Genomic DNA, 13749 nt, shown 5'->3' on the forward strand with positions numbered 1-13749 from the left:
CGGTGCCCAAACTGATGCCACCAGCCAGAGTTGCGACACAGATGCTGAACCCAGGTCTGATATTTTTATTGGAATTGGAAGCTCAAACCCTGTGATTCCCACTGCATTTTTTTTTATGATTTCTGGTGTGGATCAGAGGTGTTCAGATCAGGGAGAGGAAGTGGATGAATTTTCTGATGAGGCAATGATTTTGAGGACCTACAAGATGCCGGTGGGTTGGATACCTCCCCGCACATTGACTCAAATTCACCTAACCCTATGTCCACAGAGGAATCTGCCTCCATTGAGACAGTCACTACGAGGGGGTGGAAGTTACTGATCTCAACTTACCAATGCAGGAGAAAAAGACTCATATGCTGACTGAGGCTCTCAACCCAGCAGCTACCACTGCAGAACCTCTTCTCTTCAATGAGGCCCTAGTATGTGTGCTTGTCTAGGACAATAAATCACTCTTATGACTTTCTACGCTCCACATCACCCCTCTGAGGAGGAGGAAGGGCTTCATTCACTTGACCCTCAAGAGGGCTCCTAGTTTTTACATCAATTAAACAACAGAATACCAGCAAGATTTCAAGCTTTTTGTTGGCTTCACTAGAGGGAAAAAGGGAAAAGCGCTGCAAAAGAGGAGCAACCCACACTAGATTGCACTTAGCATAAAGTTCTGCTATGGGTGAGCTAAGGGGTAACCCCCAGAAGGGTTATGCGCTCACCTATTCAGAGCAAAGATGGCTACCAATGCACTGGCACTCTGTGTGCAAATCATGGATGTTTGCCAGGCTGCTACGTGGGCATATTTCTACACAGTCACAAACATTACTGACTGGACAACCAGGTCCGTCAGGATGGACACTGCAGGATTTCATGGTCCGAGTCATTCCACGGACCCAACACCCAAGGTGAGGGAACTGCAGTTAGAAGTCTGTATCAGAAGAACCGAGTAACTTGCCATAGGCAACACCTTTTTGTTAGAGACTCTTTATTTAGCTGACCCACCCTCCTCCCCCTTCTGTGTAATGGACTCATAAAATCCATTAATAAGATCCCAAGACTATAGACCTGCACTCTATACTTGTGATTCCATTCGCTCAGTGTGCGAAGGCCTGCATGGAGATCAGAAAGAAAATGTCAGCGCGCAGCAGTGACACACTGACCCAGAGTCACATCCAGACCCGACACAGAGCCTCACGTCTCCTGTTGATGCAAGATGGAATCGCCATTTAAGTTTACGGATCAAGTGTAGTGCCTGGGTAAATTCCCAATGTGAGGAATCTGTAGGTAGATCAAGTCTCTACTAGAAAAAATGTTACGGAAGCTAAGTAAATTGTTTTTCGAAAACATGCAATAACACTGCAGAAAATATATATGGTTTTATTAATTGTTAAATTTTCTTGCGGAAGAGTATAATAAACGTGATTGCTTAACATCTTTACTTCAACTTTGGAAGCCAATACAATGTTTTCCTTTTTTAGATCAATTGCAAAGGAGTTGGCTGACTGGCTTATTAGCAACAACGTAATTGAGCACATTTTTGGACCAAATTTGCACATAGAGGTTTGTGAACTCAATTCCTAATGTAATCTGTGAAAGCAATACAGTTAAACAACTAATATATTTTGGTGACAAGAGTACAAGAAGACACTGTTTTTGCCAATGATTAGACAGCAGCTGAGGCTGTGCACGGTATCCCAAAACAGTTTAAAAGACCAATTTCTGCTAGAGGTTTTGGCTATGTAGAATTAAAATTGCATATTGAGCATCATCACTGAAAACATTTCAACATTCAGTAAAAAGAAAACACTAAGGCAATATCTCATTTAATTATTAACCATTTCCCATCACCAACCCACTGAGCAGTAATGCAAAGAGTCTAAGATAGATAGGTTATACATCCCCTTTTTTGAGAACACGGTGGCTTGACCCTTATTAGGTGAAGGGGAGGCAAGCTTAGCGGCAACAAATTGGCCCTTCAGAGGCAAGTAATTAAAATAATTACCAGAAAGAACCTCTCAAGAACTGCCCATCCTAAACAATTAAGAATCCAAGATTAGCCCAATCCCCAAAATAGGTTGCATGCCATTTAAGAAATCCCTCATTTGCTTTCAGGCCATAAACAGAAGATCTGTCAGCCTCTTTTTGTGAGAAAATATGTAGTCTTCTCAAGTATTCTGCTCTAGGGCATCACTAGGAGGCCCACTAAGGCCATGATTCCTTGTACATTTTTTTCAGGTTTGTGTTTTGCGATCAAATCTGGAAAAACGACGAGTGTAATATCTCCCAGCTTATTTTTTCTTTACTGCTGGTCATAAGATCCATTTCTTTTCTTCTGCCAAGGCCTCTCACACTGTGTCACCTGATGCTGCGTCGTTCTTCAGGCTTTAAAAGGGAAGCCTTTATCAGACACATCCCTGAGTCTGCTCTCCTACCAAATCAGTACCCACCTTCTCCAGTTCACCTGCTATTGTTTCGATGGGGATTCCAGATAGTACTGGTAGTATTTGCATGCAGGCACCCATTCTCAGATTGTCAAACAATTCGGCTCTCATTCATTTTGCAATGCGCATCAGAGCACACTCCTTAAAGACCTTTATGTCTGTCATTGCTTTCACTGCCCCAGCCACTTTCTCTAGCATCTTGTGGTTGCTTCTTGGTGGTTTTTGCTACCTCCTGTTGAACCTTCACCTCTGTCAGAGAGGTCCTCCATCTTCTTATCCATCACTTTCACAGTCAAATAAAAAAATCACTTTGGACATTCAAATCTTTATGCAATGCCCTGATTAAGTGGCGCAATATCCTCTACCCACTGGTCATTTCAGCCTCTTTGGAGGATCTTCAGGTACTACCTGTTGCCTTTTCTTATACTCCAAGGTTCAGAGTTTGAACAACTACTTTTATTTCTTTTCTGATCTGCCATCATACTTTGCCCTAACCTGGCCAGCCAAGCTCCTCTGGAACCAAAACCAAAAAGTTGGAGCACTTACAAAATGGAGTAGGCTACCAGGATTTGGGGACTGCAGGTATGGAGTGTTCTCTGCCAAGAGCCTGAAAGAGGCCAAGGGAAATGCATCTGACTCCACCAATTAGGTTAATCCCCCGTGCCCTCTTCAAGCCATCATGCAATGCCAGTAGATTCATTCAATTGCTTACAGACTTCAAGCCCCAATTGCCTGTTCCTCTTCCTATCCCACAGACCCTTGCTTGACAACCTGGTGTGTGTGTGATATCTGTGTGATCACCTCTGCTGGATTTCCATCTGTCTGCATACCATGCAGTCACTGCTGCACCAGCTGATAAAGGAAGAGTAGGCTGCAAGAAGAATCTTCGTGAAAATGGCAACATAGGAAATGTTCCCCAGTATTGGCCTTGTTGGCCTCTTGATGCCATCTGAGTGCAGGCAGACTAAAAAGTGGGGGAAGTCCATGGGGGTCTCAGTGAACCACAGCTTTGCTGGCTCTTGATGGTATACCCCATTTTCTTTGTCTTTTTTTCCTTCTGTAATCAGTATGGCAATTTCCAATGTTCCTAAAGCCATAGGGGTAGTTTTCCATGGTTTACTAGTTCTAATGTAGAAGCATCAGTTTCTGCTTTCTTTCAAAGCCACAGTTGCTGCAAATGTGTTTCCAGATGTGTATGTTAAATTCAGCTGATTGTAAGTGGTTTCAATTTTTTAAAAAATGGGTTCTGTCTGAGATATTCTATCTTTTTGAGTTTGCATAGCGTATCCATGATGAAGAACTAGAACTATAAGCTAGTGAATTGGCCTTTATCAAGCACTTGTGCGGATAAATGTTAAATATTCTTTTTGTTCTGAGATGGGATTGTTCTTCCTCCATTCAGTCTCCTGATGAGACCTGGAAGAACTAGTTATTTCCCATGAACCCTAAAAACGTTAATTGGACATAGAAATGCACTTAATGCATGCATCAAATCCCCTTGCTGTATTCTGGTGAAGTGCTAGCATCCTGAACTTTACTTAACAACTTAGCTGATCTTTGATTTAAGGCAGGTTAGTGTTCACTTTTTCAGTGTTTACCGCATGTCGGAAGAAATTTATTAAATGCCTTTATTCTTTTAAGGTGTAGGTCTCACGTACCTGCTTTATCAGTAACAATAGGCTTGCTTCATCATCTTGCCGAATTAATACTGGTTTGATTTTGTAGGTGGTATTTTTTGATGCGGAAACATGAGCCTCAAAGCCTACCCACCTGTAGGAGAGTAGGGTCTGCTATCCTATGGTCACCCCAAATTTTTGCTTTTTGCTTCACTGGTTTTTGACATATTGAGGCTGTGGGCCTGCCAATCAGACCCCCAGCCTGCTGTTCTCTCTACTAAATTAAAACTATGCACCCTAGGTGCATAACCAATTGGAAGTGGATCACCCTGTCAGCCCCTGTACCAGTGTACACTAGGTACCCAGGGCATTGGTGTACCCAAGGCCTGCCAGGGGCTGAAGCATGTATTATGCCACCCCAGGCTTGGCCTAACAATTTGACACAACTGGCTGATCACTCAGCTGGGGTAAGTTGGTGTAATCACCTCTTACTTAGGTGTAGTATACCTATACCTAACCTTAAATGGGACACCTGGTAACCTATAAGTCACTCCTATGGCAGGCCTTAACAATCCTGAAGGCAGAGTGCTTGGTTCCATGTGGGATGGTGCTCTGGCATGAGCTGAGCCTGTCTGCAGTGGTCGGAACAACTTCCTTCTACTGTTTCCAGATATCGTCATACCATATACTCTTAAGTGCATTATGAACCTCGCGGTTAAATGCTATCTTTGGTTTGGCTTTATCAAAACATGTCGAGTAAGGTGTCATACGAATTGGAATACTAACCCCTCGCCAATTCTGGCGACGGGGTTAGCATTCCACCCTTCTAGAGGGACACGACATGTACAGTACCTGAAACCCGGGTAAAATCAGACATAGCCTCAGCTCCACAAAATGGATGCTGCCACCACAGACACAAGTCTGCCCTCCTGCTGCTGGGAGTCCTTCCAGCTTGGGAGGTGTGGACAAAGGGTTTCCTGCCAGGGGAGGTGCGTGCACCACCCCAGACAGGATTTTGTGTATTGGTCAGGTAGGGCTTGAAAGAAACCAGACATGCCTGTGGCTCACAAGGAGCCTCGGTGCATATGCCAGTTCAAACCGGTCTTGGGGCACACCAGTCCCGGGCCTGGGGCGAGCTGGACAAAGGATTGGGGGTGTAACCACCCCCCTTCCTGGTCCCACCCATAGGGAGGGACCTAGCAGGTAGTCCGGCCCCTAGAATCCGCTTAAAGGTAGGAGCTGTGTCCTAAGACTTCAGACATCCTGAAATCAACTTAACACTAAGAAGAAGACGGGAACTTCGACGCTCTGCTGCACAGAGGACTGAAGCCAATCTCCCCTGTGGTCAGGGAGTGACCACCTTGCTAACGCAAGCACCATCCAGCGAATCAACGTCTGCTTTGCCGCCGCCTCCCGCCGGAGCCCGAGCCCAGAGACTGACAAGACCTGGACCTCCAGACCTCTCACCGCCCGATCCACAGTCCCTGAAAAGAGGAGACCCGTGGAGGCACCGAGACACGTGGAGCCAGCCATCTTGAAACGACCACGACAAGCTGACAAGTGCAACAACCGAGGCTCCCTCCAAGTTGTGCTTTGGGATCTGAGAAGCCCAACCCTCGAGCAGCATCTGCACCAAAGGTGAGCCCTCCAGCATCTCCACGATCTGCGTGGGGCCCTTCTGCATTTTGCCACTCGACGCGCCTAACCGGTTGCTGGCCCGCTGGCTAGTAGCCATCTTGGCGACGAACTCTACGAAATACACCGCTGGTCTGGTTGCTCCAGACTGGCCCTTGCTCCCCTCCAAAGGAGCAGTCCTTCTGACCTTGCTGGTCAGAACCATCAGCTTATTTCATCTCCTACAACAATTGCTTTTGCCAAGGCTTGTTTGCTTCGATCAAGTCGCCGACACCGCCGACAGCGAGAGCCTGCGTGGGACAGCTCGTGAACCGACTCCTGGACGTCGTCGACCTCCAGGGACCACGTGGCTGCAGAGACAAGCTACACCTTTCTTCCTGTTTGCACCCGACATTGCCTGGTACCCACCTGGTGCCACGCCGGTCACTGGCTAGTGACTGTGAACACTGTCCCCTCTGCTTACAGGTGTTCAACATCTCCGATCCACTCTTGGATCCACTGCATCTCTCCCGGACCGACCGCCTGCAGCATCTTTGTCTTCAGGCTCCATGGAACAGATAGAAGAAACCCGACGCACTTCGAGGCCTATGCACCCGCTTCCTGTGGGTGAGGTAAAGCTGGCACACCTGTGCCCAAGTGTAGTAATACATCTCTAGTGCCTGTGTTCCAAATCTTGAGTTCCTAGTCCATCCGGAAGATCCTCTTTGTAGTAACTTTGTACTTTTTACGCACCCATTGAAACCTATGGGAGCACGCGTGTGACTATTTGCTCTGCACACGCCACCCGTGGACCTCCTGGTCACTAACTGAAGTTAGCTCCTTGTAGGCCCAGCGATTCTAGAGGCCCTAGGCCTTTTCCCTTTTCTGTTCGTGGTACTTATACCACTATTTTAGTATATGGTTTGAGCGGCCACCAGGGCCTATCCATATAAAGTGCAACTTCTGTGTATTCTACTGTAATCTTGTTTGACGATTTGTGCTCCTGTGCTCATAAAGAGACTAGGGGTTACTTTGAGAAATAAATACATATATATTTTGAATATATATCTGTGTGGTGTCCTTTCATTGGTATAAAAGGGGGTTACATTTGGTAAAACAGCTGGCTTAACACGCTTCACGAGTTTAGCCTCAAAGACTGCTTAGCCTACGCTACCACTAGGGCAGCTAGTCCGAAAAGGTTGATTTACAACCACACCATAAGGGTTGCTTGGCATGGTACAAGGTGATCACTTTAACTAGTGAGCATCATATACCAGGCCAACTTCTCACACCACCCCATACAGTTGATAACTTCAGTTAGTCTTTATTATTTCCACTTTGATATTGATAATGATCCCACCCAGCGAAGTGGATAACCGTGAGTGTGGAGTGGCTAAGTCATTGTTTTGAAGCTGTAGAGTCCTTCCATATTGAGGCCGTTATTTGTAGGCCTCCTGCCCCCCTAGATGGTCTCCTCCAGTGGAACTGAGGCTTCCTGTGTTATTGGCACTTTATCCATTACTGTCAATAGGGCTGAGGAATGTGTTTCTGATAGTGCCTTAATTCCTATTGTCTGAATTCTAGCTACTACCTACCGTGTATCAGCCTTTGCTTTTATCTTTTGAGACTTTAATAGAAAAAAGGCAGTTTTTAAATTAAAAAACAATTCTGCTGCAGGTAAAGGTGGTGGTTGTTATCCATGATAAGTGGAGCAGTGTGATGCAGAGAAAATAGTTATATGTAGGCAAGTCTGTAATAGCCTCTCAGGTTCGGATGGTTTGTTTGTAATCAACATGCCACAATTTACAGTTAATAGAAAATCATGCAGTTTATCCCTGTGGACATTTTGGGTCTTCTGCACTTGCTCTCTCTATCCCTCTCACATGGAGAAAGCTGTCTTGTTATTGATGGAAGTGGAACTTGGTGCTTTCAGAGGACATGACAGATGTGCTGCACAGCTTCCTGCCAGTTTATTTCCTGCTGTGCTTACCCAGAGACACTGATGAGAATGTTGAAGCTTTCATATTGTGAACAAATAAAGGAGTCAGGTTGTCAATCAGATGTTTGGAAAGCTGTCTTTCTCTAGAGGCCTATATTTCTTTGTGGACAGAAGTCACTGAATTGAGCCTGTGTAAAGAAGATTTTCATTGTTGCTCCAGTCAGGCCTCGTGCAAAGAGGCCTTTGTTGTAATGTTTCAAACGTTTATGAGGACCTGAAGGACGTGAAAGTTGTTGAATGGATGTTTAACTTCATGGCTGCTTTTACTACTGTATCCTGAAAGATTGTTGCATTTTAGACTTTAGATGCATAGGTATGTGTGAAATCTCTGAAGTATTGCCTCTTCTTTGAGCTTGAAGTCTCCTAAGGCTTGTTTTCTGTAGAGGAGACGTTGATTTTCGATTTGAAAGAATTAATGGGTTTTATAATTTCCTGGGTGGGATCAGGTAGAGGGTGACTAGGAGAGTGAGAATCACTAGCTTGATACCTATATCATTGTAAATATATCTGTTAATGTGAACGGAGTCCTTCCATGATTAGACTTCTAGTGACATTTTCCATAACCTTGTGTTATGACTTCTAATGACAAGGGACAGGATCTTCTTCAGCATTAGATGCTTTCACGTCAGTCTTCATGTCAATCAGGCCCATTCGTTTTTTTTTGGATTCAGTAGCTTTAACGTCATACCCCTCAAAATGGAACTGGAATGGTATGAATGCCACAATCAATGTTTCCTTCTTCTTTGTTTGCATCTCTCCTGTAAAGGGCCAATCAAATATTCACTGTGCTTAGGTGAAGGTACTGCTTACACACCACCTGCAGAGTACGGTTGTTTGAAATAATTTAGAACAAGCTTACCAAAGCCTGCTTTCATCAAAGCATATTCTAGATATTTCAACGTACTCTACTAGAAGCCTACTCGGGATGAAGAGACGGTAGAGTACAAGGTTCGTTCATATTTTCTTTGCTAAAGTAATGACTTTATTTTCTTGTCTTTCATTACTATCTTAATACATCCCTTTTTGCAAAGCAAGAATCAATGACTCAATTGTCTTACTTAAGTTTACTTAGTAAAGAAATTGGTCAGTATTTTTCTAAAACCTACTTACTATTTTCAAGGTTTAGGGAAAACCGTAATCATTAACATTTTACTTCCCTAATGCATGTGTTGAATAGAGCACAACGGTGGAGTCTGTTTTTTCCCTTAATACCCAGGGAAAGTTTGAGGTAAAACACAGCAATGTATCTGTAAATATTCAATAGCAGGTATCACCTCCTCTTCATCAGTGGGAGCCTCAAACTTAGTTTTATTATACAAACTTAAAATAGAAAGCTCAAGTTTAAATGTAGTCACTTCTTGCATTTAATGTTTAATAAATAGTATACCATGAAGTTTGAAACTTTCTTTATATCAGATTACTAGCCCTTATCCCCATACATCTGTTTTGCATAAAAAGATTCTCTCTTCTTTGACTGACAAAAATAACTTAAGCACTTCCTTAGTTTTAATTAGCTTGCTTTGCAAGACAAATTAACCCATTTAATGTCCAATATATTGTTTCTTCACATTGTCTTAAAGTTTTCCAAAGGAAGCCCCTTAGAATGTAGTTTATTCCCCAAAATTTAACAGTCTTGACTGCACCAATGGAGGCAGTCATAAATACTCTACCCTATTTCTTCCCCATCTGCACTTTTGTTGCTGTTGTGCATATGCTATGCTCATAACTCGCTCACCTCTCTCTAGATGGTGGGGCGTATACGAAAGTAAAACTACCAGGCGTGATGGGAGAAGTTCTTTTCAGCATGTATTGTAGATCATATGCTGTGCTTTACTTCTACATCTTGTGATTGAGGTTGGATTTAGCACCTTTTTCAAAGTATAAATAATTTTGAGTGCACATTGGAGTGTCCGAGAGCAGACCCCCTCATAAAGTATTACCCTTTTCTATTGTTAAATTATTTTTTCTGCATATGAGAGCTGTTCAGTAAATCTACAGCTCAGGTTTTGCATTGCTTAATGTCAATATGACGTAGCAGATGAATGGAACAGTGTGTAAACATCAGGGAAGAATCTCGCAGACATTTTTGTTACCTGTGTACTTGGCTCAAAAGATGACGGTCTGCCTGAACCTAAGTTGTCCATAAAATATTTGTTTTTAAATTTCCAACTAGAAAAACATACAGGTTATTATATCACAACTGGGTTACATGAATTTTAACGTGCATTATAGTAACAGTAATTCAGCAGCATCCCCTCTGCCCAGCAGTGATAAATAAGGCCAATACATAAGCAATAATGTCCAAAACAAGGTGAGATCTCACAATCTCCTTCTTCATCATTTGCCTTCAACATAGTATGGAGAAAATTGCCAATCAGTTACATTATTAGTCTAATTGTGGACTGTTAATACCTCTACCAAAGTAAAGCTCTAAAGCAGTTTGTGGACGGACTATTGTTCAAATGTACCTCGATCTTAAACTTTTTTATCATAATTAATTCTAGAAGCTATGTATCAGCTTCCTGCCTCCTTCACACTGTGCATGTCTCTCAGAAGCATGTAGTCAGCCCTGTGCTAAGCAGCAAAGCATGATATTGTCCCCACTTTAGACATCAATTCACCGGACCACATCTCTCCTCACCGGGTCTGGTTCCTGGCAGGTCATAAATAGCATGCATCAGTCGCACAAATCAAGATGCCCGCCTCCCGCTGTTGCTCCGATTAGCCCATTGTAACAACAAGTTATTTTTTATGACTTGGTCTTATTATTTACTAACTTTTTACCTGTAAATCAGCTTGCCCACTTTAGCGCTTCACTTTGGTATGTTGTTTGAGGCATTCTGAGCAGTGTTTGTGCCTCCTTCTCCTCCTCTGCTTATCCCTGGATTCTCTGCTCCAGCTTGGCTGCTGTTCCTGTCAGGAAGGCGGAGTTTACTTGAGGAAAGGACGCGTCTGAAGCCTAAACCACGCCTACATCTGGATTTAGCTGCTGCACATTCAACTTCTGTGGCGACTATCAACTATTTATGCTTCTTTATTTCTAAATCTAGTTGGACTTTGATTCAAACCTCTTTAAATATAATTAATTAAGCAAAATGGAAGGAACAAAATGTTCTTACTGGAAATAACAAGTGTAAACAAACTATTTCTCCTCCACCTGTAAAATCTAAAATTGTTGATTCTAATGTTCCTTCATTGTCTACTTTGTTGGAGGAATTGTAGGCTCTGTGTTTAAATACAGTTTCTATTGTATCAGAAATTAAAAATATCGGCAAAGACCAGGTTAGTCTTTCTATGAGTAAGTTGCTGTTAGATTTAGAAAATCGTAATCGTCAATACAATTTACGTATCTTTAATTTGCCAGAAGATTTTGGAGGAAATGACTGCAGACAATATTTGGAGTAGTTACTGCCTGGTCTTTTACAATTTAATTTTTCAGCTAAATTTGAAGTTCACAAGGCACATAGAATTCCTTCTCAACACAATGATCAGGAAGGCAGCCAGAGAAATTCCATCTTTAATGGGTAATGGAAATAAAATTTATATTCAAGACTTTGCCAAGGAGACTGTTAAACTTGGCAAAGAAGTTGCTGAGCTGAGACCACAACTACGAAGTTTTGGTTTCAAATATGGTCTCTTTGATCCATCTACAATGTGAATCCGGAAAGACAGTGTCTCTAAATCCTTTCAAAATCCAGAAGAGCTTTGTGATTTCTCAGAACAGCAATCTCCATTGTCTATGGGAACAAAGGGGACTGATACTTGATTCTTCTGTCATATTTTCTATTACAACTTGCTTTTCTTCTAAGATTAGCCATGAGGGCTTTTTCTGGGAAGGTGTTTCTTGCTTCTTAGTGTATGATATATCTAGAGCTACTTGTGGTTCTCCTACTTTTATCTTTATTCTTTTTCGTTCCTCTTTACTATCCCCTTAACATATGGCCTATAGAAATAATTGTTTCTTTCATTGTTAAAGGTTTAAGACATCCTGTTAAATGTATTAACATTTTAGATTACTTAGCAAGTCACAAAGCCGATATTTGTTTCTTACAGCCGACACATATTGATAGTTTTAGCTTTCATGCAGAAAAAGTGGGTTAGTACTGTTGTTTCCCCCCCCTATAGCTAATAGAACAAATGGTGTGGCTATCTTGTTTGCAAACAGATTACATTTTCAAATATTGAGTAAATGTTCAGATACAGAAGGTAACATTATTGTTAAAATTAAAACTGATAAAAATATATTTTTAATTACTGTATATGGTCCGGCAAATTATTCAAATGTTTGGTCTCTTTTACTACAGAGGTGTTCAAGTTAGTTAATATTCCACTCATCATCTCATATGTGGTCCTTCATTAGATAGGTCACCACAAACTGTCCACCTTTTTATTACAACTAAGTTGGATGGTGTTTGGCAGTTAGATCTCCCAACTGAGAAATGTTTTACATTTTGTTTCAAATCCTCATAATTCTCATTCAAGATGAGATTTATTAGTTTTCCCACAGTTAATTCACTGAATTTCTACACAAAATATACATGATAGATATTTCTGATCATGCACTTATTTATGTTTTAAAATTTAGCTCCACTCAGCCTGCTCAATCCAGAAGGCGTATGAGTACTTCTACTGTTCTCAATGAAAATATTAAAACTAAACTTGTATCTACTCTTCAGGATTATTTTACTTTTAATCCAAAATGTTCTACGTCTATGGTAACTCGATGGGATGCATTTAAGGCATATATTCGAGGTGTAACCATTTCTGTTATGGCTCATGAAAACAAATCTTTCAATTCTAAAATTAAAGATTTGGACAAACAGCTTGCAAAATTTGAGGGACTCTTTATATAAATAACGAACTCAAATATAAAATACAATTACAAAAACTTTGTTACAAATTTAATTCCCTATTAAGTGGAAGAGCTGGTATACAACTTTCAAATAATAAAGCCAAATTCTCTTTTAATGCTAATAGATCAGGCAGATTGTTGACAAATTATCTGTGTATAAAAAAGATCAACTCCGATTACTACAATTCATGGTTTCAATGGAAAGATTGCCTTATCCCAAAAGGATATAGTTTATGAATTTTTAAATTACTATTTAACCTTATATAATGAACCCCCTTATGTGGCTCCTTCATTGAAATAGTTGTTTGTGCAAATGTGATTTCCCAAAAATATCACAAATAGGCAAAGATGACTTAGATTCGCAAATCACTTTGGAAGATATTGAATTGGCTATCAAATCCCTTAAACTTCATAAATCTCCTGGACCTGATGGAATCCCAGCTGAAGTTCATAAGGAATTTGTTTTGCACTCATACCTCACTTGTTTAACCTTTTTACCTATTTTAGTTCCTCTCGAACAACTTCAGGATTTTTGGCTGAAGCATTGATTGTAGTTCTTCCAAAACCTAACTAAAGTCCTACTGTTTCAAATTATCACCCTGTTTCCGTAATAAATCGGGATTCTGAACTCTATGCTAAAATTCTTGCAACTAGGTTGACCTCTATGCTCGATTCTCTTGTACATTCTGATCAATCTGGTTTCATGAAACAGAGATATTCTGTAAACAATAAGAGTGATATTACATGCTATTGAACAGGGACCTTTCTTACCCATACCTTCTGGACTATTGGCATTAGATGCTGAAAAAGCTTTTGATGAAGTTCATTGGCAATATTTATTTCATACCTTATTTGTGTTTAATAAGGCTCCAGCACCCACTAGGACAACTCCACAGAGAGGCAAGTCCCTCAGATTTTCTCCAGCACGTTGTGTGACAGGGAGGCTCCCTGAGCGCTGCTCAGTTTTTTTCTCATACTTTGCTGAATACTGTGAGTACAGGATGTCTGAATCTTCAAATAAAGGATTATTCTTGTCTTGTGGTCCCTGTGGAAAAAAGAGATTACATTTGGAGGATCCCCACAAGGAATGTATATTCTGTTTGTATCCTTCTCATAAGGTCAAGGACTGCAGGATTTGTAGAACCTTTTCTTTGAAGACCTTAAAGGATAGAGAAGGCAGATTTTTGATCTGGCTGGAGAAATTGAAGGTGAGATCTGAAGTGGTGTCTGAAGAGG

The 13749-nt window shown here is 41.5% G+C and overlaps 1 protein-coding gene across 1 annotated transcript in view; it reads left to right on the top strand.

Moving 5' to 3' along the window:
* The window catches only part of USP34 (ubiquitin specific peptidase 34), a 2509780-nt gene that overhangs the window by 169545 nt on the left and 2326486 nt on the right, over positions 1 to 13749 (top strand). The window contains exon 9 of the mRNA XM_085612349.1: positions 1470 to 1551. Coding sequence (XP_085468475.1) covers positions 1470 to 1551 — 82 coding nt within the window. The remainder of the gene's footprint in view (positions 1 to 1469; positions 1552 to 13749) is intronic.

Source organism: Triturus cristatus, chromosome 6 (assembly GCF_964204655.1).
Source record: "Triturus cristatus chromosome 6, aTriCri1.1, whole genome shotgun sequence".
Classification (NCBI taxonomy): Eukaryota; Metazoa; Chordata; class Amphibia; order Caudata; family Salamandridae; genus Triturus; species Triturus cristatus.